This window comes from Didymella exigua (genome assembly GCF_010094145.1).
Source record: "Didymella exigua CBS 183.55 unplaced genomic scaffold M421scaffold_27, whole genome shotgun sequence".
Taxonomy (NCBI): domain Eukaryota; kingdom Fungi; phylum Ascomycota; class Dothideomycetes; order Pleosporales; family Didymellaceae; genus Didymella; species Didymella exigua.
The window spans coordinates 287,723-313,196 of record NW_022984801.1 but is presented as its reverse complement, the minus strand read 5'-3'; the positions used below and the strand labels follow the sequence as shown (position 1 = coordinate 313,196).

Genomic DNA, 25,474 nt, shown 5'->3' with positions numbered 1-25,474 from the left:
CAGGTCTTGGCGAACGTGTGAAAGAAGGCGCTGTCCCTCGCCGGTGGGAGTCGCCGCACCCTTCTTTCATCGTCCACGTCTTTGAACTGGGACTTCGCCATCCCATGCACAGGTCACAGTCAGTCTGAAGACTTGCACGATTTAGCACCTTTGACATGGTGGACGACTTGGTATTCAGATGATTCTCAACAGACCTTCTGTTTCATTATGGTACCTCTAGGTATGCTGGTAAACGAATGGTATCTCAAACCTACAAATGCCGAAACGCCGAACCCAGGAAAGCCTTTGGAGCCCATGCTAAAGTATGGGAAGGGTAAGGTCATGCCTCGATGAGCACTTTTAGGACAAGGTTTCCATCCTTGTCCGTCGTAGTGCCAGCAAGCTCGAACGCCTCTTTGGCAGCAGCAAGGCCCTTGAAGCGGTGTGTGATCATGTTGTCAAGGTTTGGAAGCACGCCGGACGAGATGATCTTGATTCCCGTCGCGTAGGTGTTTGCATACCGGAAAATACCGATGATGTCAACTTCCTTCAGGTGAGACGCAGACATTGGAAGAGTTTGTACGGGTGTACCCATTCCAACCATTATGAGTTTCCCACCAGGTCTTGTTGCCTTATCTTTTGTCAGATACTGACCGAGTTCTATTGCGAATAGTGTACTTACGAAGAGCCCGGCTTGCATGCAGATCTCCTTGCCAGTACAATCAAACGTTACGTCCGCCCCTTCGAAGTCGGCATCGTCCAGGGAGGCAACTTGCGTGACGTCTCCGGCGAACTCCTTTGCGTAGTCAAATTGGCCTACACGCTCATCGGCATTCTTGCGTGACGGAACTACAAAGCCTTTGTGCGCGAAGCCGTTGGACAGCGCGTATTCAATACGACCATGGTCAACGTCGACGATGACGACAGTTGTCGCGCCAGACATCTTTGCCATGGCTGCAGTCAGCAACCCAACAGTGCCCGCACCGAAGACAATGGCTGTATCACCCTGTTCGACTACGGCTCGTCGTGTAGCATGGATGGCCACAGACAACGGCTCGAGCAGTGCAGCAGATTCAAGAGAGACATGCGAGGGAAGTCTGAATAAGGTTGTCAGCTTATGCTGTGCCCAGCCGTGCTAATATGCAAGACACACTTATGGCACCATTTCGCTGGATGGTTTATGCGTTCCTGGAGCGTACCCTGGAAGTGAGGCACGGACTTCGCGCTGCTTCTGAAGCGCATCGATGGACACAGGTTGTATCGCCCTCGCTGACATGATCTGCAGTTGTCACAGGGCACGCCCACTTCCAAGGCCACTCGCTCGCCGATTGTGAAGCCTTCCACACCTGGACCGATCGCAACTACGACACCAGCTGATTCGTGACCGAGGCTCAGCGGCTGTACTGCCTGCAAGTCACCGTTGCGGAATTTGTTGTAGTACGACACATCGCTGCCGCACAAGCCAGTCGCTTTGATGGCAATCTGGAGTTCACCAGGGCTGGGGTCTGAGATCGATCGAGTTTCCTATTCGTCGGTTATTGTTCTGTCTCAGGTCCAAATGCATGCACCCCACGATCAGTGGGCGGCGTGGGATGTGCAGCGGAACGGCACGCTTACCAGCCTTAGATCCCGTGGTCCATGCAGGACACTTGCCACTACACTCGAAGACTTTGAGTAATGTCTTGCTGGGATTGGGTAGATATCTGCCAATGCTGATGGTGCCATTACGAGAAAAGTGGGAGAGTAAAGCAGTGAGTAGCGTTGAGGGCGATAGAGCACCACCCCACGGGAGAACGTGGAGGCTGATATACTTGACAGGCGGAACACACACTAACGGCTTCCAGGACCAATCTCATATTCAGCTTCATTCAACTACTTGTGCATTGGCGAGATAGGAGCGCTCGCAAGAGCAAAGATCCAGGAATCCACGTCATTTGCCGGACCGATCAACCTGGCTTAATGCACATGCATAACGATGCGCACGACAACTGCCTGCCATGGCCGCCTCGAGATGCTCTTTTCTATCTTGTCTATGCGTGGTGTGATCTTGGAGCTAGAGCGCCCTCTTGACGAACCGGAATTCTATGCGGAATACCCGCAGCATGCTGTCATTGGCTGAACACGGCTTGACTCGCGTTCTGCCGGACTAGCAGCGTCGATGCGCCGGAGCTTGCACAACGGCCATACCTAATATCACTCAGTGGTCATAGAATGATGTCTGAGGAGGAATCAATTTGAGGAACGATGCTCTATCGGAGGCCGCAGTAGCGCTGTGGAACGACGATAAGGCGGACTTATCCTGAAGGCGCTGTCTCATTTGAACATGACCTGCAGTCGCCCGGCAGTCATTCCAGGTAGTTCTCGTGGACCCACTCTGCTCATGAGTACTGCAAGCCTCACAGCGCCTCACAGCGCAGTACAGATTTCAGCGCCTCGAAAGCAGCACGTCTTCTCTCGCTATCGCCTCCGTTGCCAATGCGGTCATCCCAACGTTGCGCCATCTCGTCGGCGAGTTACTTCAGGCAGGTAACAGCTTGTCGTAGCCCAGGATGTTGACTGAAACTGAGTATGGACTCTACTCGAGCGACAATTTTGCCGCTCAAAGAACGCTCTCAATAAGTTGTCACTGCCAGGATTCCCGGCAGAGCACGTTTCTGCCCATAGTATGTACCTCAGCGGATCCTACCGGCGGAACTCAAGTTGGTACGTTCTGTCCAATCTTGATCGGAAACGGTGCACGCTTTGTAGCCTTGCAACCGAGGATCAGCCAATTGCCGGCCGTCTACGATGCGAACCACATCCTCGGGATTATGGTTCACAGCACATGCTTATCAGTATCCGAAGTATGACACGACATCACTCGCGAATGTAGCTGCGACTGGGCGACAGCTCGCCCAGCGTAAGTGACATACCTATGATTGACATGTGCCAGCTGCGAGATAATCGTCCTGCAAGATGCTGCATTGCAGCGATATCGAATGCATGACGTTTGTCAGTCGACGAGTCCACAGTTTTTGGCTGATCAGAACATGCCGATCATACAAGATACCTAGCTGATTGAATGCCATCGTCATTGAGATGCGGTGTCAGTCCACAGTCAGCAAATATCATGTATATCTGTTTATATCAACACGCGATTGGGTCTTTTCAAGTTGACACATTTGACGATTATACAACATGAGAGCGGCACGGCAAAAGCAGTTAAAATGAGGCCCAGCCGACAGACGCAGGGTACACGGCAGAAGTTGTGGACCCGAGAAACGGGGCACCGTTTGGTTCGCCTAAAGCCCGGGTCCACCGAAACACCACCTTTACTTCAACGTCACCAATCGCTGTGCGCCTCCCTCGATAAGCCAACACGAATGTACACGAAACGCCCAGATACTCGATTGCATGCACGCCATCATGAAAGCGCGACATGTGCTCTCAAGCAACCTCCGCGCAGCATCACAGCGGCTAGACCATCTTACGATCAGCGCTACGACCTGGGCACCGTTTATCGGCGACTTGACGACAAATCCGGCAAGCGAACACACTAATGCACGATTTACCCAGAGCAGCAAGCAAGAGCAAGTTCCCAGGAATAGGCCACACTTCGCTGAAATTCGTAGCCCCCCAGGTACGCTACAAGAGCTGCCCCAATTGCGCGCTCTGGAAGGCAACCTCACACTCCGGTCATTGCTCATTCACCGTTCACGCCCAGCGGTGAACGGAGATGTTTCCCTCATTTTGTATCGCGCCAGCTCAGCTCCGCTCGCGGCCATGTCCTTGCGACCACGAATGCAAAGGTGAGACGGAGGCGGTCAGGGTGCACAAGGTACCCTGTCCGACTCGTAGCACACCCTCCGTACTGGATTGAGAATCGGGGAGCTGCTTCCGCGCCCATGCACAACCTTGTCGATTCCGCCGATACCGCGGTTGCAACTCCTTTCAGCCGTGAACAGGTACTTTTCGGTACATAGTGCAGACTGGTTGTGTTGCTGGGTATGTGTTTTTCCGTGCAGCGATATCTGCTTGCGCCAAGGGCTCTGCATCCGGCATGTTGTAAATTTTGACATTGTGATGAAGTATTGAGTGATGCTCTGCCTTAGCACACAGAACGTGTGTAGACGATGAGCGACGCATCTCCCACAAGTGCTATATCGTCATTGCATACGCGGTGCTTGCCTCACACCCTACAAATGGACCTCACTAGAGTCGTCATGCAAAGGCGTACATCTTTCGTCGTATAGAAGCACCTGAGTCGATGCCAAAGATAATCAACAACAGCCAAGCACACTGTCAGCCAAGATCACAGCCCTCGATCCATTAATCTCGACGGCCCAGTGCAAGACGTGCAACCAAAGCGCAACTGCCGTCCCCATCCCCACTCCAGCAACCCATCATGTCCACCCTCTTCACGTCCCTACAGAGCACTCTTCGTCTTAACCAACCCCTCTTTCTCCAACCACTGCCTGATCAATGTGTTCACTTCCTCGGGCTTCTGTGTCAGCGCCCAGTGCGAAGCGTCGACCTCTGCACGAGTCAGCTTGGGGATCAGCTTCTCCATGCCCCTGGACATCTCGGGCTTGAGGACGGAGTCGTGGGCTGCTTGGATGAAGAGGACGGGCTGGGTGATGGTTGTCTCGTCGAGGAGCGCCTGATCCTCTTCCCAGTTTGTGCGGCGCTGGCGGTACCAGTTTACTGTGCTGTTAGCTTTGCGGGGGTGCAGAGAATGGATGAGGGCGTACGGGTTGGGTGGATGCCGTGGCGCACGTATTGCGCGACGTAGTGGTCGAGCACCTGTGCTGTTGTCAGGAACAATTCCTCATAACGCGTCACTGGGCGCATGATGGATCTTGTGCTCACCTCGCCGTTAAGGATCTTGCTCTCGCCGACCTTGGCTAGGTTCTCTTTGATAACGCCCCTGTAGGGTTCGAATGCCGGCTCCCCGTTTGGGCCCGTGGCGCCATATATTCCCTTGAGGAACTGCCGAATGGTCGTCTCATCGTATACGCTCTTCTCCACCTCGCCCGAAGCAAGATGCAGCTGGTACGCAAACTGCGGCAATGGTCCTTTTACCAACTGCTCGATGGAGAAGAACTGCTTGTTTGGCGCGGTGTACGGTGCTGTTCATCGCTATGAGCATGAGACGCTAGAAATGGAGAGGGGACGTACTGCACACGGAGAAGACGTGGGACACCAAGTCGGGATACCATAGCGCTGTGCGCCAGACCACGACACCTCCCCTTTGCACAGTCAGTCTTTAACATGCGGCAGGATGTGCGTACGAACCAATCGTGTCCTCCCAAGATGATGTTCTGGGCACCAACTATCTCTGCCAGGCAGGCGATGTCGTCTGCAGCGCGCTTGCAACCATACAGACTGATGGTGTTTGGCGGGACCTCGGGTGCGTCCTATGAGCACTCAGCACCACAATCCATATCAACCGCAGCAACCCGAGTGGCATCAGAAAGCCAGGAAAGGCACTTACCGTCCCGCCATATCCCATCATATCCGGCGCCACGACTCTCAAGCCCAGGCTCACGAGCAGAGGGATCTGGTAGCGCCAGCCCAGCGCCAGATCGGGCCAGCCGTGGATCTGAAAATCTCGTTAGCACCATCCAGCACGCTTCTTGGCTGTGCTTTGGAGGCAATGAAGTGATGTGTGCAGCCACGTGTGACTTGCGATGACCACGCGTGGCCGGCCACGCAAGGCGACATTTTCAATGGGTTGATGGAACACACACCAGAAAAACAGTATCCGTCCATGTTCCAGATTCTGGAACAGCGTACAGATAGTGGTAGGTGATGCCATTCAATACAGCAGTCTTGTGCTGAACGCGCTCATCGCCATCAGGGCGAATAGGTTGGTCGGCCATTGCCGGAGTCCTCAATTCAACGAGAAATAGGGTTTGTTGGTGATCTGCACGAGATCCGGGGTTCCACGCAATTGCTCGTCTGCAGTGGTCGAGTCGCGGTGCGCGATGCTAAGGCTCGTTGCGGCTCAACTGGAGGGTCGAGCGATGCCGAGGTTCAGGGAGGAGGGGCCATCGCCAGCGACTGCCAGGGATGTGGACGAGACGAGATATAGCCGTTATCAATAGCTGCGCTTGCAACCATCGTTCTGTATTGTTCAAACCTTGCACACCACTCTGAGCGCTAGACAAGGAGGCCTTGCAACTATCAGTTCTAACGATAGTTGCGGATTCCATCTCACTTACCACGATTACCCTCTGCGGACGTTCCGCAACAACTTTAATTGCATCCGCAACAAATTCAGATACGGGCTCTGGAGCAGCCTGCTCGTGATTACAATACATTAACTTTCAATATCCAATGATGAACATCCTCCTAAAAAGAAGCGATGATGGTAAATCTTTGCATGCATATGACAAGACAAAGCCAAAAGTGGTGGGGCGCTTCTCTGTCTGGAGATGATACATAGCGTGTTCGGTTACCGAGACGCGTCTATCACACACCGGGATTCATCTGCACAGAGAAAGAGATGCAGCGCAGAGCGTAAGTTGTTGCTATCAAGGCCACGTACTACTCCCAACAGCGCTGAAAAAGCAGTCAAGGCATTTGCTAGATGGACCCAACAGCGATTCTCAACCAAGCAACACCCTCGTTGCCGCGGGGCGTGAAGCATTTGTCAACGACCTGTATTGCGTGAGGAATAGCACGCGTCGCATACATATCTATGCTACGTATTAACGCAGTCCTGTACATCGACTACCTGACCATCTTGTCTTGTTACTCAACTAGCTATCACACCCGCAAGGCTGACCGTACGTCGTACGACATACAACGCTGGGCTGGGAACCCAGCAGCTCTGTGAGTGTGAGACAGGTTGATTGACAGCTGAACGGGTCGCGAAGATTGGCGACTTTACGGTCTTGGTAAGGCCGCTGCTCCCAAGAACGCCCCTGTTGTGGTTCTGCTGCTAAGGGAAACGATGCAGGGTCCAAGTTCGCCGGCCTGTACGCTTATGTATTGTGCACCGTCAAAGAGGATAAGAAACCCTAGGCAGCCAGAAGTGAGACAAGCATCTCAAAGCCTGCCCGTCTCGAGCTGCAGTGTTTCAGTACCGGTCCTCGCTGGCCTCTTGTTGGTTGGGAACCAGGCTTGCAACCGTAAAGCTAGGGGAATCTGGGATGGGAGGTCAAGGGAAGGAGTGTCTTGGCGGACATGGGAAACGGGTCGTATATTGAAGTTGCTGCGCTGACCGACGGTCGTAGTGCATGGGTATCTAGTAAATAACGGTGTCCTCGGCAGCTTCTACGACTTCCTCGTCGGCGTCCTTGATGGGCTCGTCGGCGGTGGTGTCGGGCTCGGGCGGACTAGTGTCCATGGCAGGTTCGTCTGTGTGTTGCGCTTCGCCTGGACGATCTGCAGTCTCTTCTGCGTGCCGGTCTTGCATCTCCTGGTCCTGTGCGTGTGTCCCGCCTCCGTTTGTGGTTGCGTTGTCTGCAGCGCGCAGCTGGGCTGGGTCTGTGTGCTGGTTCTCGCCGTCTGGCAGGTTGGCTTCACCGCGGTGCGTCGACGCGTCTGGCGTCGCCCGTCGCTCTCTTCTCCTCTCCTCTTCTTGGCGATGCTCATACTCGTCCACTTCGCGTTGTATCGTCGCTCGAGCCTCGGCAATCTGGTCGTCGATCCGGTCTTCCTCTTCCGGGCTCATCTCCCAAGGCTTGTAGTACAGCCGCGGTTCGGTCTTGGTGTGGAGGAAGTGCGCCCGGTGCAGCATGTTGTCGTGTCGTACTCGCAACTGGACGGCATCAGCTCCATCTCGAACAGGTCAGCCTCGGCCTCGACTCACTGCCTGGCGCTCGAAGCGCTTCTGCTCCTTCCACCGCTGCACCTTGCGTCTCGCCAAGCGCTCCGCCTTCCTCTGTTCGCTCTCCTCATCTTCCTGTCTCCGCTGGGCCTGCTGCCTCTTCTCGATCTCGGACCGGCGCTTCTGCCCGGCCGTCGTGGGGTTCTGCGACAGCGCACCCAGCACCGCGCCGAACAGCCTGCGCTCTCTCCCTCTCTCCCTGCGTTTCGGCGCAGGCGCTTTCCCCTCATCTGCCGCGTCGTCGCCATTGGTCCGTGCGCGCTTGACGCTGTCCTCGGCCACAGACGACTGCCTTCTCTTGAGCGTGTTTGGCGGCGAGGCTGGCGGCGGCAGCGCTTCGTCCGGCTCTGGCAGCACGACTGCGGATGCGATGGGGCCGCTCATAGCTTCGTGTTTCGACTGACGAATGCCGCGTCGTGTCGTGTCAAGTGTCAGGGTGAAGGTGAAGGTGGTTCGCGGCGATTGCCAGCGCGTGCAAGGGCCTCGAAGCTTCGCGCACGGGGCACAAGTTCGGCGCATTGCCGGTACGCGCTAGGGAGTCCGCAGCTTCCAAAGCCAACCAGACAGTTTCACCTCGCCTTGACACGAACAACACCACGCACGCATCCGTGCACTACGAACAGACCGAGATCTCCCTACACATCTGCTCTCACGCACCGCGCGACCACCTCTCGACACCCTCAAGCTCACCACAAGCACCCACACAGCATGTCGCGCCACCACCCGTAAGTCCCCTCCCCCGGCACCTCTCACGCCACCATCTCCTAACACGCGCAGGGATCTAGTAATGTGCCGCAAGCAATCCGGGATAAGCATCGGGCGACTCTGCGACAAATGCGACGGCAAGTGTCCCGTGTGCGACTCGTACGTGCGGCCGACGACGCTGGCGCGCATCTGCGACGAGTGCTCCTTTGGCAACTACCAGAACAAGTGCGTCGTGTGCGGCGGCGAGGGGATAAGCGATGCGTTTTACTGCTTCGAGTGCACGCGCCTCGAGAAGGATAGGGATGGGTGTCCTAAGATTGTTAATCTGGGGAGTAGTCGTACGGATTTGTTTTATCAGAAGAAGAATTTTAGGAATCATTGAGGGGGGAGGGGGGAGGGGGGACAGGGGGCGAGGATTTGGAGCGCGTGCGCGTGTGCGGAGTGATATGGGTTGCGGACTGCGAGGCAGACGCGGGTGCATGATACCACGGCAAAGCAAAAGCGAGAGGCGGAAGCATACGACAACGCGAGCTCAGCAAGGTGTCAAGGCGTTTAGGGAAAATTTTCTATTTAGCAAGGGCCGGCACGAGAGTGTTAAGCTGGGGGAGAACAGAAGTCGATTGAATGTACATCAAGAGCGTTTACATTCCATCCCGCTCGCACAACCCCAGATACATGGATTCTGCTTGCGGCGTCCGTCTCGACCGTGCAAAAACCACGAGCGGCGCACATCACGCTCAGGCAATCAATCAAGCCAGCAGCCTCATTCGGCACAAGACATCAGACACCGTCTCCAGAATTCAATTCTACCAAGCTATCCATCCGATCCGCATCGTGGTATCACGCAGTCCCCCCGCGGCCTTGAACGCAACGCAGCGCAACACAACGCAGCGCAACGCAGCGCAACTAACCGAGCCGACTGAACCGACTGAACGCCACCGTCTATAGATACACCCGCTTTCCGCGCGACCAAGGAGAGAAGAGCGAGAAAAGAGCGTGCTGCCATCAAGTCGCGCCACGCGTGCCGTGTTTCCCCCACGCCATGCGACGCTCGACTGAAGAGAAGAGACCATGTAAAAGAGAAGCCGCGGTTTTGCCAGCAACGCAATGCAAACAGGCAAGGTAACGTAAGGGAAAGTACTTTGTAGCTGAAGAATCCACTTTTTCGAGATCCGGATATGCAAAACACAAATGAAAAAGAAAAAAGGGGTATGTCGCGAGTATGATGTGTCAGATGCCCGTGCGCTCATGGGCCGACTTTGACCTGCTCTGGCTTCTTTTCTTCGACGTCTTCGTTGTGCTGGGCCGGCTGCTCGACGCAGTCTATCGACGATGCGTCTGTAGACGCGGGCTCCGTTGTCGTAGACTCTGTTGCCGCCGGCTCTTGTGTTGCCGCCGGCTCTTGTGTTGTCGCTCCCAGTGGCACACCGTCCTTGCTTGTGCGCTCCTCTGCGACATCGCTCAACTCAGAGCCGTCGGAGCCGTCTTGGTACTCGAGAGACTGGTGGAAATTCTCAGGGGTAATGGTCTGTGCGGATATGTGACGCTGTTTGACCTGTTCAGAAGATAGCTGCCGGCGGGGCGTGTCGTCGTTACGCTCAGACGCAGGACTCACGACAGTGCCGTCGCTGACGCTGCCGTCTCGCTCGTCGGCAGAAGCCAGCTCGGCGGCCTCCTGAAGCAGTTTCTTGGCCTTCAGCCGCTCCTCGGCTGTGGTGTTGTGCCAGTCAGACCCAAACTGGATGATGGACGCCTTCTTGCCGTGTACCGTGAAGCTGCCCTTGCTGCGGTTCAGGCCTTCATTCTCCGAGGCTCCTTCACTCGTGATAGTCGAGGCCGAGTCGCGGCCCTTGTGACTGCGCCGATGCGACGAGCCACCATGCGAGTCTCGGAGCGTACGATGCAGGCTGCGCCGGTGCTTCTTGCCGGGAACGGGCGAGCCTGCTTGAGCAACAAGGCTCAGCTCTGCGTCAGATTCCACGGCGCCGTCTGTGGCCGCTTCTGGCGTCTTCAGCTGCAGCCTGTCTGCGTCAATCAGCGGCGGCGTGGTGTAGCCCGCGTCGTCGTCAGAGTCATCGTCAGAGTCTACGGTGCCATCGTCAAACGTTGACACGGAAGGCCTCTTGTCGACTGGATACATCCGGGGGGACTGCACAGACGAGCTCGTCCCGGAGCTTGGGCGATCAGACGCGGGTGGGCTGAACGAGATTGGCGGCACACTGTACGAGCCAGAAGGAAAGGTCGGGCTCGTCTGGTGTGCCGTCTCAGGCGGCGTCTTAAAGGCGCCTTCGTCCATCTCCGTGTTCCCAGAAGACTTGGTGGTGGGACGGGCGCCGAGTCCTTCTGGAGAGACTGGTGGCTTGTGACTGCTCGTCAAAGAGCTCGTCTTGGACGCCAAACGGGCAAGGCCACTGATTCTGGACGTCTTGCTGGTAGATGCAGGCGAGTTCTGCGCGGGCGGCGCTTGCGAAGATTCGGCGATCCGGTTGTTGCGTGCTTGTGTCTCGGTAGCGCTCTGCCTCTCGTCCTCGAGCTCGTGTGCTAAGATGTCGCGATGGCACTTCATCCGCCATATCTCGATGCGTGACCACTTTAGCCTCGCAGACAGACGCCCGGCAGCGTGAATCACAAGCTCTCGCGTCTTTGGCTGGATGGGCGCCATAATCTGAAGATGCCGCGCGTCACGAAGGCGTGCCTCTAGCTCTTTGATCGCATCTGCCAGCTTGTCTTCGGCTTCGGAAATCCGAGCCTGCATCGTCTCCCTCCGGGCTGTCACCACCTGCCGGGCAAAGTCGTCGTCAATCTTGCCGCTCTGGACAATGACGTCGCCAGTGGCAGTGGGAACAGACTTGCCGGATTGAGATGAGTCGAGTCGTCGAATGCCACGGGTCTTCTGGCCCTCGTACAAGCCACCGATCATGCCTCTAGAACGAACACCCAGGGTCTCAAAGGCTGCCGTGTAGTTCAAGACGCCCAGCCAATCGTTCAGGTCCTGCTCGCTGTCGGCGAGGAACGTCTCCTCTCCAATCTTGGAGCACATGGAAAAGGCATTCTTGTGGCGCTTGTATGTGTTGTCGACCAATGCAACAGCGCCATCCATGGGTATCATGTGGTCTTGCTTGAACTCTTGGAGAGCAGGGGAGAATACGGCTGGACCTGGCTCGCCATGCTTGACGTGCTGCTCGTGCTGGGCCATTAGATTCTTGGCCCAGCTGCTGTTGCGAAACAGCGACAGGCCAGAGCGCGTGAGAACGGCACCCCACTCCTGCCACGGCGAGCGAGCTTTTTTGCGCTTGGGATCCTTCCGCCACAGTATGCCGACCTTGGTGACTGGCATCTCGACGATGCCAACCGACGTGCCAAACGGATTCTCCTGGGCGGCTTCGGACATGAAGGCCTCTGGCCTGGACCGTGATGAGACAATCTGTATGACGCCGTATCTGGTAAAGGACTTGTAAATGTTCTTGGTATCGAGCGTGGCCGCAGTGCCCAGGTAGTTGTAGGGGTCGTCGAGGTTCATCACGTCCTTGATAGTGGGCCGGAGGACGTCGAGTTTGCCTTCAAAGATCAGGGTATAAGGGTCAATGGGCTCCTTTTTGGCTTTTCGCGCGGGGTCGTTTGGCCCCTTGAGCACAGCCGTTCGCCGGCTCCTTTTCGACGAGATGTTCTTCAGGTCGACTTCGTCTTCAATGTGGATAAAGGGAGTGTAGACGACGTTGTCGTAAATGCATCCGAGGACGTCGTCGGACACGCCCTCGCACGACGAGTTCTTGATGTAGTCGGGCCTCTGCATCTTTCGTTTGTTGTTCTTGTTGAAGAAATCAGTGTGCAGGATGATGATGGAGAAGGAGATGAAGTAGGCTTTGTCTGGATTCTGTCAGCGTCGCATCGGGGCTCGAGGCGGCGCCCGGCTTACCAGTGCTCGTGTAGATGCCTGGGTTGCATTCGTGATAGCGATCGGCAAAACCCTGCAGCACCCTGTCAATCTGCTGTGTTTCCTTGGGCAGCTCCACCTGCATGAGCAGCTTCCGGATAGCCATGTCGATGGGGTCGCCGAAAAAGGCAAACTTGCGCATGTAGCTCCGAAGCACAGATAGGAGGTAGGCATCGTCCGTCTTGGACAAGCAGCTAGCAATGACGCTCTTGTCAACATTGTTGGCTTCGATCCGCTCGAGATAACGACCGGGCGTCTCGCCCTCGTCACGCTCGGGCATGACCAGGGTCTCCCTGCTGATGCTGAGCGAGTTCTGGTGCGACGAGCCGGACGTGCCTGTGTATCCGTGAGCAGGAGAGCCATGCCGGGACGGATGGAGATCGTTCTGACGAAATCTTCCCAGGCTGAAGAGATTGCTGAAGCTGCTGCGGCCTGCCGTGGTCGACGTCGAGTTCCTCCCGCTGAGGCCATTGGGCGGCGTCGGCGAGGGATTGTCGTCGGACATGCCGCCCAGCGAGCCCATCGTAGACGAGCGACCGCGCAGGCCGGCGCGCTTGGGAGGCTGGGGCGACGAGCGGGCCGAACGAGCGGACCTGGACGAGTCGTTGCGGTAGAGCGAGCCTCGTCCAGGCGAGCCGAGGTTCAGCGAATTCGCTGCGAGGGCGACTTGCGAAGCAGAGGGCAGGGGCGGCGTGTGTGTCCCATTGTCGCCCTCTGCGTAGAGACGGGCAGTCGGCGGCGGACTGCCCGTGGGCGACGCGGTGCTGACGCCGCCGGTCGAGGCGGTGCTGACGCCGCCGGTCGAGGCTCGAGGCGTTGCCGGGGCCGTGTCGGGGAGCTGCGGGGGCTCAATCTTCATGGGCAGCGGGAACAGGGACTGGCGCTGCTTCCGGCGGCCAAAGCCAAAGCGCGTGGAGCCAATGCGCTGCGGGGGCGCCGGGCGGCTGTTGGTCTCAAAGGAGACGTGGCCGCCCGAGCTGCCGTCTGATCGCGACGACTCGGAGGCGCGTTGGGAGGGCGGCGCGAGCGCAGTCGCGCCTTCCGCAAAGTCGCGGGCCCCGGACAGCTCGTCGGGTCGCTGCTGGCTTGTCGAGACGCGGCCGGCCTCGACCCCTGCCTCGGCCTCGACCCCGGCCTCGGCCTCGCGCAGGTCGGGTCTGCTCTTCCTGGGCGCCAGCGGCGCGGAGCGCTTCTTGTCCATGGACTTGCGCAGGAGGCCGCCGGGCCGGTCGATGCTCGCCGGGTCGAACGAGCGGCGGCGCAGGGTGAAATGCTGCAGGCGGCCGCGCTTCTTCGCCGGGGGGTCGCGGGGGTCGTGGGGGTGGTAGGGATCGTGGTGGCTGTAGGGATCGTGGTGGTCGTAAAGGTCGTGGTGGCCCTGGTCGGGGGCCGCAAAGGTCGGCGGGGTGGTGATGATGGCGGGTGCTGCAGGGGCATTGTACGTCAGTCCACAGTCCACAGTCCGCAGTCCACAGCTCACAGCACAGGATGCGTGCCAGGGCGCCTTTACGTACGCTCGTTGCTCAGGCCCGCGGCGCGCTCGGCGCTGGCGGGCACAGGCGGCACCGGGGGCACAGGGGGCACCGGCGGCACCGGGGGCACGTCCCGGGCAGCATGCTCCGTGGCCGTCGTCGACAGCTGCGAGTCGGAGGCATGGCGGAAGCGCAGCATGGAGAAGCGGCGCGGGTGCTGGCTGGGGCGCGGCGAGGGGGGCTGCGAGCGCTCGACCTCGCTCGACGCTGGACGGGCGCCCTGCCCAGACACGGCGACGCGCTCGGGCGCCAGGACGTCGGTGCTCCTGGCGCCCGTGTCGCCCGCGCCCGCGTCGCCCGTCTCGCTGCGGCGGAAGAGATCCAGCGTCGAGCGGCGCTTCAGGTCGTGCTCGCTGCGTCCGGGTCGGAGACGCATTGCTCTGCGCGCCGGGGGCTGCAGCTCATGTACGCGTGGGCGGGATCGCGGCGCTGGTCATGGCATGCGGCAGCGGCAGCAGCAGCAGCAGCAAGGGGAGACGTCGACAGCGGAAGCGGGCCAGCTGGTCGACAGACGTTGGCGTCAGCGGGAATCGGCTGAGGCGTTGGGGCTGGGCGGGCACGGTACCAGGCCGAGGGCTCAGACGGGGACGTGGTCAAGCATGCACGCGGATGTGTCGGCGATGGCGATGAGACAGGACGGCAGTGGGACAGGACGGCAATGGGACAGGACAGCGACGAGACAGGACAGCAATGGGACAGGACAGCAACGAGACAGGACAGCGACGAGACAGGACAGCAACCAGGCCGAGCAATAATAGACGCAGGGCAGAGGCCGCGCAATCCAACGCAGTCTGCATTGGTACACTGCTCGGCCAAGTCCACGGCTCGTCTTGCTGGTGTGGACGCGGCGTGCTTCTAGTCTGCTTCCATGGTCCATCGTCGACCGTCTAATTCCCCATGGTCCCAACACCGAGTCGGTCTGCGCGGCACCTCCTCGCCCGTCCACCAGCCATCTCAAACGACAACCGTGCCGCGCCTCCACGGCCGCCCACCAGCCATCCCACCCGCATGCACCCACCATGCGCTCGCAGACGCTCGCTTCCCTGAGCCTGCTGCTTCTGGCTGCGGCTCCATCGGCGACCGCCGCCCCGCCGAACCAGCCGGCACCCCCATACGACGTCTCCAACGCGCCCAATCGCACGCCGCCCACGTGGCGCAGACTGTCCGACGCCATCATTAGGAAGATATGGCGCTTGCCAGACAGCCAGAAGAGGCTGGGCAATGGTAACGGCAACACGCACCAGGCAGCAACCGAGCAGTTCGCGTCACGATACGGCGGCGAGGTGGTGCTGAGGTTCACGATTCGCACAGCAGCCGAGGCAACGTCTCTGGCAGAGGCAGCCGAGGTCTTGTTTCTCGACGTGTGGGAATTCAATCAGGACTGGGCCGACATCAGAGTCGCAAAGGACGTGGTCCGTAGCGCCGCCAGGCCTCTGGCGTTCCAAGACTGACAGCTGCAGGTCCCGTCGCTGCTTGGCCTGCTCCCGCCCTCACTGACGCATTCACATGAACCCCTCATGCAGGGTCTCGACCTTGCGCAAGCCATCCGCGACTCGTACCCCTCCTCGTCGCCGACACGGTCGCATCAGGATGACGACTCGTTTGCACCGAACCTCAAGCCTGCGGCTCGCAAGGGCAAGGGCGGCCACCCATTCCTGCAGGACTACCAGCCACTGTCGGTCATCAACCCCTGGATGGAGCTGATGGCGTCCATGTTTACTAGCCATGTCCGCCGCATCACCGTCGGGACGACGTACGAGGGCCGCGACATTCCCGCTCTGCGCGTCGGCGTCCACGCAAGCAGCAGCGACGAGCCCTCGGGCCCGCGCAAGACGGTCCTCATCACAGGCGGCTCGCACGCACGTGAATGGATCTCGACCAGCACGGTCAACTACGTCGCCTGGAACCTGATCAACTCGTACGGCAAAGACCGCGAAATCACACGCCTCCTCGAAGAGTTTGACTTTGTCCTCGTCCCCACCCTGAACCCAGACGGCTACGTCTACAGCTGGGAATCCGACCGTCTGTGGCGTAAAAACAGACAGCCCTCCAGTCTTCGCTTCTGCACCGGCATCGACCTCGATCGCACCTATCCCTTCAAGTGGGACGGCGACGTGCTGCGGACGAACCCGTGCAGCGAGTCGCACGCCGGCAGCGCGCCCTTTGAAGGCGTCGAGGCCCAGCGCTTCGCCGAGTGGGCCAAGAACGAGACGGAGCAGAACAAGGTGCAATTCGTTGGCTTCTTGGACCTGCACTCGTACTCGCAGCAGATTCTGTACCCATACAGCTACTCCTGCGCCGACGAGCCGCCCGCGCTGGAAGACCTCGAGGAGCTAGCGATTGGTCTAGCAAAGGCCATTCGGATCAGCCGAAAGGGCCACGCCTACAAGGTGACTTCGGCGTGCGAGGGCAACGTGCTGGTGTCGAGCGACAAGAAGCACCGCGCCATCCTGCCACGCATCGAGTCCAGTGGCGGAAGCGCGCTCGATTGGTTCTACCACGAACTCAAGGTCAAGTACTCGTACCAGATCAAGCTGCGCGACACCGGCAGCTATGGCTTCCTCTTGCCAAAGGAGAACATTGCCCCCACCGGCGACGAGATGCTGGATGCGGTACTGTACTTTGGCCGCTTCATGCTCGGTGAAGTTGGCCTCGTCACGGCGAAGGACCAGGACGCGCAGCTCCACGAGCCCGTGCATGACGACTGGGTCGTGGTTGACAAAGCAGACGGTGTGGTTGACAAAGCAGACGGTGAGGTTGACAAAGCAGACGGTGAGGCTGCGGACGAGGAGGCGATGGAGCTCTGACCAAAAGTCGGCTTCTTTTGTACGTGCACTACCAGACGGCCTGAAGACTTGCAGACTGTTTTTTCGGCTTCGATATACCCATTGTCCACTTTTGTAGTCATCCAAATCATGCTAGAGTTTCTTCGCAAGCCGTTGATGACCACCGTCTCCCATCTCTGTGGCTCGGACGGACGGACCGGACGGTGCGCCTGCAGGCGTGCGTCTGGAAACAAACATGGCGACATGTCGTATCCACCAACAGAAGCTGACTCGGCTTGACTGGGCGCAACATGTCGTATCCATCAACAGAAGCTGACTCGGCTTGACTGGGCGCAACATGTTGTATCCATCAACAGAAGCTGACTCGGATTGACTGGGCGCAACATCGTCCACGACTCGACGCTGTCGAGTCGGCGTGCACTCTGTCTCCAGACTGTCGCTAGCTCCCGCCGCGGCGGCCCCACCCCCACATTTTACGGAAATGCATCCCCGACACCTTTCTAGCCGCCGACGAACGTCCGCGAGTCTTGAACAGCGCTGCTATCAGCAAGGCTCATTGAGCATGCTGCGTCAGCAACCGCAATGATACTCGAGCAGCGTCCGACGAGCTGCGAGTTTCTCGTCGAGGAAAAGGGAGCACGGCACGCGAGCAAGCTTGCGATTAACCTCGGAGGTACCTAGGGGAGGGGAAGGTCGCGCATGACGACGGAAACGTGTTTTGGCGGTGCCACTCGCTTGTCGAATGACATGGCCTTGCTTGCTACGGGTCCGCTTGCCCGACGGCTGAGACGCTGGGGCTTTGCTTAAAGCTTCTGCTCGCTCGCGTACAAAGTAGACCGGGTACTCTGTTCCCCGTGCGACCCAAAACCTGCCCGCTCAGAGAGCCGATTGACATCCCACCTCGAGCACACCCCAGAACCGTACAAAAATGGGCGGCACGAAACCATGGCCCGAAGTCCCTGTGGGGAACAAGGACCATACAAATGCAGCGGTTGTGATCATTGGCGCGGGCATCTCTGGTACGCATCCGCCGCTTTCAAGGACCATGCGCCAAGACTGAACTTGAAAAGGCATGTGCATGGCCATTGATCTGATCAAGCGCAACAAGTGCCACAACTTCATCATCGTCGAGAAGTCGACGAGCATCGGCGGGACGTGGCATGACAACAAGTACCCTGGCTGCTGCTGCGATGTGTGGAGCATGCTGTACTCGTACTCGTTTGAGCAGAATCCGGACTGGACGCGCGAGTACCCGGGGCAGGAGGAGATTCTTGTTAGTCCCCACCACTGAATACGCGGACCTGTCTGACTGGGCTAGGACTATCTGAGGGCCGTGGCGAACAAGTATCAGCTCTACAAGTACATCCGCTTCAACACGTCTGTCGAAGCTGCGACGTGGGACGACAGCAAGTCGCGCTGGAAGGTGGACGTCAAGGTCACTGGGGGCAAAGACGCCGAGTTCAGCTCGGGATACTCCATCGAGAGTGACTTTTTGATTTCTGCCGTTGGACAACTCAACCAGCCCAGATATCCCGACATCGAGGGGCTCCAGGACTTCAAGGGCAAGATCATCCACAGCGCAAGGTGGGACTGGAGCTATGACATGGCAGACAAAAAGATTGGCATCATCGGCAACGGTGCGTGAATTCATCTCCCAGGTCACTCACAAGCACGTACTGACAGCACCCAGGAGCAACCGCCGCCCAAATCATCCCCGAGATCCTCCCCGTCTCCAGAGACGTCACCGTCTACCAACGCTCCCCCAACTGGGTCATCCCTCGCGAAGACGGCCCCGTCTCCGACCTCCGTCGTGCCGTCTACCGCTACCTGCCCCCCGTGCGCTGGCGCAAGCGAGCCGGCATGATGGACTTCCGCGAATCCTTCCACGACGCGGTGACAGACGGCGACTCGGCCTTTGCAGACACGCTGCGCACGCTCTGCCAGGACATGATGCGCAAGCAGATCCCCGACCAGCCCGACGTGTGGGAGAAGCTGACGCCCACGTACAACCCGGGATGCAAGCGCGTCATCATCAGCGACGACTACTATCCCGCGCTCGCATCGCCCAAGACGACGCTCGAAACCAACGCCATTGCACGCATCACTGCGACCGGCATCGAGCTCGCCAACGGCCAGCACCACGAGCACGACATGATCGTCCTCGCCACGGGCTTCCGAACCGTCGAATTCCTCTCCCCCATCAGCATAACCGGGACCCACGCCCGCTCGCTGCGCGACCTGTGGTCCGACGGCGCGCACGCCCTGTACGGCACCACGGTCCCCTCGCTCCCCAACTTTGGCATGTTCTACGGACCCAACACAAACCTGGGCCACAACAGCATCATCCTGATGATCGAGGCGCAGAGTAGGTATCTCAACACGCTCGTCGCCGCCGTGCTGGACGCGCGCACCCGCAACACCCGCCTGGGTCTGATGCCCAAGCGCCCCGTCACCGACGCGTTCAACGATAAAATTCAAGCCATCCTGCAGAAGAGCTCGTTTGCGGACCCGAACTGCGGCTCCTGGTATAAAAACGCCGAGGGCAGGATTACTAATAATTGGTCTGGCACTGTCGTCGAGTACCAGGATATGCTGAGCCGTGTCGACTGGGACGATTTCGAGACGACCGACTCGCTAGGCGGGCAGAGGAGTGCGTCAAAGGTTGTGTTTGGCGGGGGAAAGAGGGAGAGCAGGATTGGACGCGTGCGAGAGGAGACGCTGGTTAGTAACTCGGCGCTGGTGTTGGGCGTTGTGAGTGCGCTTGTTGCGGGGGGTGCGGCGTGGTATGCGGGTGTGGGGCGCAGGGTGAGGTCTGCGCGGTAGAGACTGGATGTGGGGGTTCTGCGTGCAAGTAGCGCAGGTATAATGGCATGAATGCGTTGTTCCGATCGCTGGCAGATGAGTATGGCTGTGCTGTGTTGCGGAATCACCGGGTACTCGTTGTCCGAGGAGGTTATTGTGTTAGCGTGCGCGCCGTAAGTTGGATGGAATACTATTTCACTACAAGGAATACTTCGCTCAGGAGTCAGTGTGCTTCTCATCCGCTATCCCGCTTCCCACAGTCAGACCTGCATTCACACGCTTTCCACAACGAAACTCCCTGTTACAGGCTCGCAGATCACTCAGATCCCACGTTGAACCTTCCCCACGTAGGTCAGACGAGAGATTCCGCATACCTGCCGCGGGTAGAGCTCTTCTCATTGACTGTAGTCTGCGTGTAGTCCTGACTGTCCAATGAGGAAATAGAAAGTGGGGCTGATCCCGCCTGCTTCGCTCGGATCAGACGATGGTAGGTAGGTACCTCACTTATAGCGTTTTTACCGGCTTGAATAGTCCCGTCGACGAGACGGGGGTAGGAAGGGAACAAGATATGGCGTTTGAAGAATTCGGATACTAAGTGTAGCCGTCCAAGGTTAAAGGGCCGAGCACCGTGAAGCACGGCTCGGGACTTTGCAGGAGACTGCGTATTACATGTAGACGGCGCACATGAGCAGCTGCTACTCCAGCCCCTCAATGCCTGTGGGTACAGGATAGTCAGGGTTTGTTCTGGAAGTCATCCATTGCTATTCTCACAAGAGAATTGACCCGGTCTCGCATACAGCTTACACAGCCCGCCGGCGGCTGTGCCTAGTCTCATGCCTGAAGACGTGGCACGAAAAGCCACGAGGCGGACCAGAGGTCCCCTAGCTTCAAGTTTTCAGTCCCTCACACCGGATCCCTCACATTCGCACCAGTTCTCGCCTGGATCGACGAATCCGAAATTATGTCGTTGCAGTCGTGCCAACATACCTATCTCGAAACCTCACCGGACTTCACATGCTGTCTCGTATGCGGTGAGATTTTTAGTGAGCTGTCTGTAGCCGATAAGGCTTCAAACGACTCGAGCGAGTATTTGTATGATAGCCTCGTCTGCACTATCAAGGACGACCTTCAGATTCGTCTGGTGAGTTTGCTCTCCGGTAGACACACAGACCCTATCAACTGCGCGATTGAATAAGTCGGCTTGCGCTCAAAGCCAGTCTATATCGCGATATGTTACACATGAGCAACCAAGGATGGAGATGAGATGAAATCGCAAAAGATCAACGCTCGGCAAATAACGCTCCCGGTGACAAAGAACTGTGGAGCGGCACTTCAGCTTGTCCGTTCGCCATACATCGTCCGGCGCGTTTGGATCGACTCTATATGTATCGATCAGGTGAACGTCCTGGAGCGCAATCACCAAGTCGGACTCATGAAACACATCTGCTCGAGCGCCTCCGAGATGAATATCTGCATCAGTGTCCTGCAGCACGACTACTCAGAGTGCATTCAATCGCTTGGTCAAGTCAAAGATTGGCTTGATGAAGAAACTTGCGAAAGGACACTTCGGCTGAAGCATCTCTTCCACAGGAGATACTTTGGACGAGCCTGGGTCGTACAGGAGGCTGTACTAGCTTGAAAAGTGCGGCTACTTGTCAAGAATGATAGCGTAGCTCTCACTCCGCAGGCGGTGTGCCTACTCAATCGATGCTGTCATTTCGGGGCTGTGACTATCCCAGCACCATTGACTTGGATTGGACAGCCGAAGTCGACAAGAACTATCTTTACTTACTCGAGAGCCTCTCTCAAGGCAGTCGCGTCCGATCCCAGAGATAGGATATTTGCCATTCACGGGCTTCTCGAACCGTCCATGAGCAAGCTTATGCCGGTTGACTACTCAATGGACTTGGCTCAAGTCATACCCGACGTCTTGTTTGCGTGCATCCTAGCTTCAGAAAACTTGGCAGTCCTTGCATACGTCGATCGCTGCAAGCGTTGGAATAAATCAGAAAGGCTGAACTTTGACATAGAGTGCTTTACAGCCTATCTGCACCACGAGCCGCCGCACTACCTACAACCGCTGGCCAGTATCATCTATCTGCCTAGTACGAGGAAGCAGATATCCCACGCGACTAGGCAATCACAGTCAGCGACAATGGCTGGACGAATAACGAGCTAGGAGTATAGTGGCTGAAGCACTTTAACGCTTACACAAAGACTCGCGTTGTTGGTGCGCGTCGCTTGCTCGTCCTTGACGGCCATGAGAGCCACCACTTTCTTGAGTTTCAAGAGCTCTGCAAGGAGAACAATATCTACACGCTCTGCATGCCGCCTCATTCATCTCACCTGCCGCAGTCGCTTGACGTTGGCTGCTTCTCGCCGTTGAAGCGCGCGTACAGCCGTGAGGTTGAGAGCCTGATCCGCCACCACATCAACCACATCACCAAGCTTGAATTTCTGCCAGCGTTTAAGGCAGCGTTTAGTCGATCATTCAACTCAGCCGATATCTGCTCAGCCTTTCAAGGCGCAGGCCTTGTGCCTCTCCAACCAGACGTTGTACTGTCAAAGCTTGACGTGCAGCTGCGTACGCCTACTCCAGCTGCTCTCCTAGAGGCTCCCTGGGAAGCTTGTACGCCGAGCAACGTACGCGAGCTTGAAGCTCAATCGACGTTAATACGTGAGCGTGGGGTCTTAACAAAGGGAGCTGGAGAGGCTCTACTCGTGCAACGTGAGGCTGACCAGCAGATTGAGCGTGAACAGTGTCAAGATAGAGAGCAACCAGGCCTTAGCCGCCAGGCTCTCGCGCGCTGCAAGAGGTGCAGAGAGACTGGACACAACTCACGCACGTGTAAGAAAGATATTGCAGACACTGCTTAATCTACTGCATTAGTATCTATATATCAGCTCATGATGTGGCTGAGTTGTACGCCTCTGGAGGTGCCAAAGTTGGTAGGGCTGGCGACTCGCTTGTACTGGCGACTCGCTTGTACTGGCGACTCGCTTGTACTGACGACTCGCTTGTAAACTACGTTAAGGTAATGAAAGACATGAAAATGACCAGAGACGTTGAAGACAGAGACAAGGAGGAACACAAGGTCAGCATGAAGTAACAAATGTTCAATAGTCTACCCAATCCGAAACTCCAGACCTGAACTTTTCCAGTTCGATTCAATCCTACCTATCGCTCGTAACAACACTCGTGACAGTGTAACAAATCGTGACCCAAGATCCTCATTAGATCCGTTCCATACAAGGTGTGGCTGAAGTATCGCCACGACAACAAATTCCCAATCCTCCCAAATCGTCTGCCATATTGCCTGCAGATGGTGATGATATATGCTATGGTATGGTACGCCCAGAATGCAAGGGTATATGGTGTGTTGATGCTCGGCCGCCGCGTGGTCAACAACATATGCGGCGTCCACGGTGATGCGGCGTTAAGGTAGTATAGCGACTCGGCGCTGTGGGGTATAATAATAGTGGTGGTGACCTCGACGTGTCGCGGCGTGCTCAGCGCTGTCCAGCGCTAGCTTTGTCGGCCGTGATCCTCATACTCGCAATACCAAATCTGCAAATAAGCATTAAACGTGTGTCGTAGAATGTCCAAAAGTCGTTGGGGATTGATCACGCGTCAGCCATTGTGACGTCAGTGGCATCATCAACCTCTTGAACAAGCGGTGTTGTGCGTGGAAGAACGGCGGACTGTGGGCGAGGGTGCTCGATGTCAAAATGGTCAGGCATGCTTGCTGGACTTCCGGAGCGTGGAGTATCGTAGTCCTGGTCTGGTGGTGGAGAGAAGTCCCAGACCTAGTCGAGTCAGTCTTTGATCGTACAGACAATGTGGGAATCGTTCAAGCTTACCTCCATGATTGTGCGCCCGCCCCTGCTGGCCATGATGACAGCTTTCTCTTCCTCGAACACAACTCTCCAGACTGCTTCTGCAGGTGTGCTAAGTTCTCGAACAAGTGTGCCCTTCTTTAAATCCCAGACCTTGACTCGCCCATCGCTGCCACCGCTGACAATTCTGGTGTTATCGAACTGCAGGCTGGTGACACTGTTGTCATGCGCCGCTAGCCTGTGAATCGCCTGGTAGGTTGCAAGACTCCAGACTCGAACCGAGCCATCTGATCCACCGGTCACAAGAATATCGTCGCGCATCTGGAGCTGTCCAACGAGCGAAGTGTGGCCTTGTAGTACTGCCAAGCATTTACTGTTACGCGTAAGTTAAAGGACGTTGGTGGTTTCACAAATAACTTACCCGTCATTTGGGTCCCAAATTCGGACACTTGTGTCCAGACTGCCTGTTGCGATTTTCTTGCCGTCGAAAGCGATTGCGTAGATCTGGCTGAAGTGGCCTGTAAGTGTGCGCAGGCACTTGCCCTCAGAAATGCTCCATATCTTCGCCGTGGTGTCGTAGCTGCCGGACACAACGATGTCGCCGTGGATCTCCAGACACCTGACGCTGGCTTGGTGACCCACCAGAACATGCTTGCAAATGCCCTTCTTCAGATCCCAGATTCGCAGTGTAGTGTCTCGCGAGCCGGAGATTGCAGTGTTGGCATCTGACATCTTCAGGCATCGTACTGTCGAGGTGTGTCCGCGGAGGGTGAACTGTGGGTACCTGTGTTCCAATATCAGCAACTCTGGCGTTTTGAAGTGATTGTCCATCATACCCTGTAGCCAGATTCCACACTCGTACATCGCGGTCGCAGCCACCACTGACCAGCAGATCGCCCCAGGGTACCATTGCCCACACGCCCATAACGTGTCCTTGCAATGTCTTCTGGTGGTCGCCAACTGTGTCGAAAACGTGGATCTTTGCGTTGTCGAGCGCCACTACGATGTACTTCTTCGTCAAGTGCAGACTCGTCACTACACCCTGATCTGGTGTGATCTGTCGTGCGTCGCACACACCACCGTTGCGCCATGCTGTTTCGACCATGTACCTCTGCTTAAAGTGCGATCGATATGTGATGGCTTTTAACTTCCGCAGTGACGTAATCCTCTTCGCATCACGATCCAGGCTCCGCGTTCGAAGCTCCCCAGTTGCTGCACTCGGCGACCCTACTTCCAGATGCTTGTTCGTAGGTGTGTCGTCTGCCCTCGATGTGCGGTCTGCATCCTGCGCCCACGGCTGTTCTGTGTCCATCTCGTCACTCGGCGAGTCCGGTCCGTTGCGTTCGTGGGGCAGAAGCTGTCTGAAAGAGTACTTTTGGCACAGTAACCTCCAGGCGCTGTCGTCGTTGACTAGTTCTCGCCACTTCTTGGAGACCTGTGACGCTCGTGCAAGAGTGGTGGGGTCGTCTACGCATTCGAGGATCTACAAGCATGTCAGCCACTAGTGCATGCACGTGGTGTCGGGGCAGCAATAAGGTATAAGGTACGTACCCTGAGCGACAGTTCTGTGGGGAGCACTAGGAAGGGGTCCTTTTTCAGCCTCGGGCTTACAAACTCGGCAACGAAGCTGAGCTCTTGGCTGTCGCAGAGGTTGAGCAGTTCGCCTAGTAGCCTCAAGCGCTCCGCTCTGCTCATGTCACCAAAGTTCCCTCGTATGGCCTTGATGTGTGAGTCCTCATGTTCGGCGGCAGTGCTCCAATCCGGTGCTCGCTGGGTTGGCGTTGGACTCGGGGCTGGTGTCGGCGGCGATGCTGGTGCAGAGGGCAGCAGATTGTGCGGTATTGTAGAGGACAATGGACTTGTGGGTGTAATTATGGGGCGTGGTACTCCTGAGCGCGAGAGTCTGCTGGGCTTGCGGGTGCGCGCAACGGGCGACGAGAGCATGGCGGCCCGGGACGATGATGCGGAGGCTGAGGCGGCCATGTCGGTGTCTGAGTCAATCTGGGAGCCGGCGCTCTGCTGGCCGTCGCGCGTTGGAGGGAAGTAGTTGTCTTCGTGCTCCATGGTGTGTGTTGGGAACCAG

At 57.4% G+C, this 25,474-nt stretch overlaps 10 protein-coding genes and 1 pseudogene across 11 annotated transcripts; 5 read left to right on the top strand and 6 right to left on the bottom strand.

Annotated features, from left to right (window-relative positions):
* Positions 1–140: 140 nt before the first annotated feature.
* On the bottom strand, positions 141–1,975 carry M421DRAFT_423563 (GroES-like protein). The gene is made up of 4 exons (XM_033593508.1): positions 1,597–1,975; positions 1,133–1,503; positions 662–1,076; positions 141–610 (listed from the first exon to the last, which is right to left on the bottom strand). The coding sequence occupies exons 1-4, from the start codon at positions 1,702–1,704 to the stop codon at positions 320–322; spliced, it is 1,185 nt and encodes a 394-aa protein (XP_033445976.1). The 5' UTR covers positions 1,705–1,975; the 3' UTR covers positions 141–319.
* Positions 1,976–3,169: 1,194 nt separating this feature from the next.
* M421DRAFT_236483 (uncharacterized protein) lies at positions 3,170–3,787 on the bottom strand. The gene has a single exon (XM_033588449.1). The coding sequence runs from the start codon at positions 3,663–3,665 to the stop codon at positions 3,291–3,293; it is 375 nt and encodes a 124-aa protein (XP_033445975.1). The 5' UTR covers positions 3,666–3,787; the 3' UTR covers positions 3,170–3,290.
* Positions 3,788–4,013: 226 nt separating this feature from the next.
* On the bottom strand, positions 4,014–6,100 carry M421DRAFT_423562 (alpha/beta-hydrolase). Its single transcript, XM_033593507.1, has 7 exons — positions 5,709–6,100; positions 5,453–5,560; positions 5,254–5,375; positions 5,137–5,207; positions 4,828–5,087; positions 4,710–4,761; positions 4,014–4,662 (listed from the first exon to the last, which is right to left on the bottom strand). Exons 1-7 carry the CDS (start codon positions 5,838–5,840, stop codon positions 4,385–4,387), a joined length of 1,023 nt encoding a protein of 340 aa, XP_033445974.1. The 5' UTR covers positions 5,841–6,100; the 3' UTR covers positions 4,014–4,384.
* A 1,110-nt stretch (positions 6,101–7,210) lies between these two features.
* Positions 7,211–8,179, bottom strand: M421DRAFT_69360 (uncharacterized protein; the record flags this gene model as incomplete). The annotated part of the gene is made up of 2 exons (XM_033596601.1): positions 7,211–7,726; positions 7,778–8,179. The coding sequence occupies 2 exons, from the start codon at positions 8,177–8,179 to the stop codon at positions 7,211–7,213; spliced, it is 918 nt and encodes a 305-aa protein (XP_033445973.1).
* A 324-nt stretch (positions 8,180–8,503) lies between these two features.
* M421DRAFT_103027 (PHF5-like protein) lies at positions 8,504–8,882 on the top strand (the record flags this gene model as incomplete). Its single annotated transcript, XM_033586861.1, has 2 exons — positions 8,504–8,520; positions 8,573–8,882. The coding sequence occupies 2 exons, from the start codon at positions 8,504–8,506 to the stop codon at positions 8,880–8,882; spliced, it is 327 nt and encodes a 108-aa protein (XP_033445972.1).
* Positions 8,883–9,929: 1,047 nt separating this feature from the next.
* M421DRAFT_33297 (protein transport protein sec73) lies at positions 9,930–14,117 on the bottom strand (the record flags this gene model as incomplete). The annotated part of the gene is made up of 3 exons (XM_033589396.1): positions 9,930–12,367; positions 12,417–13,774; positions 13,945–14,117. Coding segments are annotated over 3 exons (3,969 nt in total), but the record flags the coding sequence as incomplete, so codon positions are not given.
* Positions 14,118–14,853: 736 nt separating this feature from the next.
* On the top strand, positions 14,854–16,829 carry M421DRAFT_236509 (uncharacterized protein). The gene is made up of 3 exons (XM_033588450.1): positions 14,854–15,378; positions 15,427–16,680; positions 16,723–16,829. The coding sequence occupies exons 1-3, from the start codon at positions 14,986–14,988 to the stop codon at positions 16,771–16,773; spliced, it is 1,698 nt and encodes a 565-aa protein (XP_033445970.1). The 5' UTR covers positions 14,854–14,985; the 3' UTR covers positions 16,774–16,829.
* An 895-nt stretch (positions 16,830–17,724) lies between these two features.
* M421DRAFT_423555 (cyclohexanone 1,2-monooxygenase) lies at positions 17,725–19,738 on the top strand. The gene is made up of 4 exons (XM_033593506.1): positions 17,725–17,771; positions 17,823–18,025; positions 18,071–18,389; positions 18,443–19,738. Exons 2-4 carry the CDS (start codon positions 17,831–17,833, stop codon positions 19,573–19,575), a joined length of 1,647 nt encoding a protein of 548 aa, XP_033445969.1. The 5' UTR covers positions 17,725–17,771; positions 17,823–17,830; the 3' UTR covers positions 19,576–19,738.
* A 1,071-nt stretch (positions 19,739–20,809) lies between these two features.
* M421DRAFT_69240 (uncharacterized protein) lies at positions 20,810–21,193 on the top strand (the record flags this gene model as incomplete). The annotated part of the gene is made up of 1 exon (XM_033596596.1): positions 20,810–21,193. A coding segment is annotated over one exon (384 nt), but the record flags the coding sequence as incomplete, so codon positions are not given.
* A 262-nt stretch (positions 21,194–21,455) lies between these two features.
* M421DRAFT_398246 lies at positions 21,456–21,903 on the top strand (annotated as a pseudogene; the record flags this gene model as incomplete). The annotated part of the gene is made up of 1 exon: positions 21,456–21,903. A coding segment is annotated over one exon (278 nt), but the record flags the coding sequence as incomplete, so codon positions are not given.
* Positions 21,904–23,178: 1,275 nt separating this feature from the next.
* On the bottom strand, positions 23,179–25,455 carry M421DRAFT_69182 (F-box/WD repeat-containing protein pof1; the record flags this gene model as incomplete). Its single annotated transcript, XM_033596594.1, has 5 exons — positions 23,179–23,361; positions 23,416–23,764; positions 23,813–24,175; positions 24,228–24,874; positions 24,943–25,455. The coding sequence occupies 5 exons, from the start codon at positions 25,453–25,455 to the stop codon at positions 23,179–23,181; spliced, it is 2,055 nt and encodes a 684-aa protein (XP_033445967.1).
* Positions 25,456–25,474: the final 19 nt, after the last annotated feature.

What these genes read in the sequence shown, in the direction of transcription:
- M421DRAFT_423563 (XM_033593508.1), bottom strand. Translation starts at nt 1,704, where the DNA reads ATGGCACCATCAGCATTGGCAGATATCTACCCAATCCCAGCAAGACAT. An exon ending in GACCACGGGATCTAAGGCTG is followed by an intron (nt 1,504 to 1,596) that starts GTAAGCGTGCCG and finishes ACCGACGAATAG; the next exon opens with GAAACTCGATCGATCTCAGA. An exon ending in GCATGCAAGCCGGGCTCTTC is followed by an intron (nt 611 to 661) that starts GTAAGTACACTA and finishes ACAAAAGATAAG; the next exon opens with GCAACAAGACCTGGTGGGAA.
- M421DRAFT_236483 (XM_033588449.1), bottom strand. Translation starts at nt 3,665, where the DNA reads ATGAGCAATGACCGGAGTGTGAGGTTGCCTTCCAGAGCGCGCAATTGG.
- M421DRAFT_423562 (XM_033593507.1), bottom strand. Translation starts at nt 5,840, where the DNA reads ATGGCCGACCAACCTATTCGCCCTGATGGCGATGAGCGCGTTCAGCAC. An exon ending in CCACGTCTTCTCCGTGTGCA is followed by an intron (nt 5,088 to 5,136) that starts GTACGTCCCCTC and finishes AGCGATGAACAG; the next exon opens with CACCGTACACCGCGCCAAAC. An exon ending in GCAAGATCCTTAACGGCGAG is followed by an intron (nt 4,762 to 4,827) that starts GTGAGCACAAGA and finishes ACAACAGCACAG; the next exon opens with GTGCTCGACCACTACGTCGC.
- M421DRAFT_236509 (XM_033588450.1), top strand. Translation starts at nt 14,986, where the DNA reads ATGCGCTCGCAGACGCTCGCTTCCCTGAGCCTGCTGCTTCTGGCTGCG. An exon ending in TCAGAGTCGCAAAGGACGTG is followed by an intron (nt 15,379 to 15,426) that starts GTCCGTAGCGCC and finishes TGACAGCTGCAG; the next exon opens with GTCCCGTCGCTGCTTGGCCT. An exon ending in TGCATGACGACTGGGTCGTG is followed by an intron (nt 16,681 to 16,722) that starts GTTGACAAAGCA and finishes GCAGACGGTGAG; the next exon opens with GTTGACAAAGCAGACGGTGA.
- M421DRAFT_423555 (XM_033593506.1), top strand. Translation starts at nt 17,831, where the DNA reads ATGGCCATTGATCTGATCAAGCGCAACAAGTGCCACAACTTCATCATC. An exon ending in CGGGGCAGGAGGAGATTCTT is followed by an intron (nt 18,026 to 18,070) that starts GTTAGTCCCCAC and finishes TGACTGGGCTAG; the next exon opens with GACTATCTGAGGGCCGTGGC. An exon ending in GATTGGCATCATCGGCAACG is followed by an intron (nt 18,390 to 18,442) that starts GTGCGTGAATTC and finishes GACAGCACCCAG; the next exon opens with GAGCAACCGCCGCCCAAATC.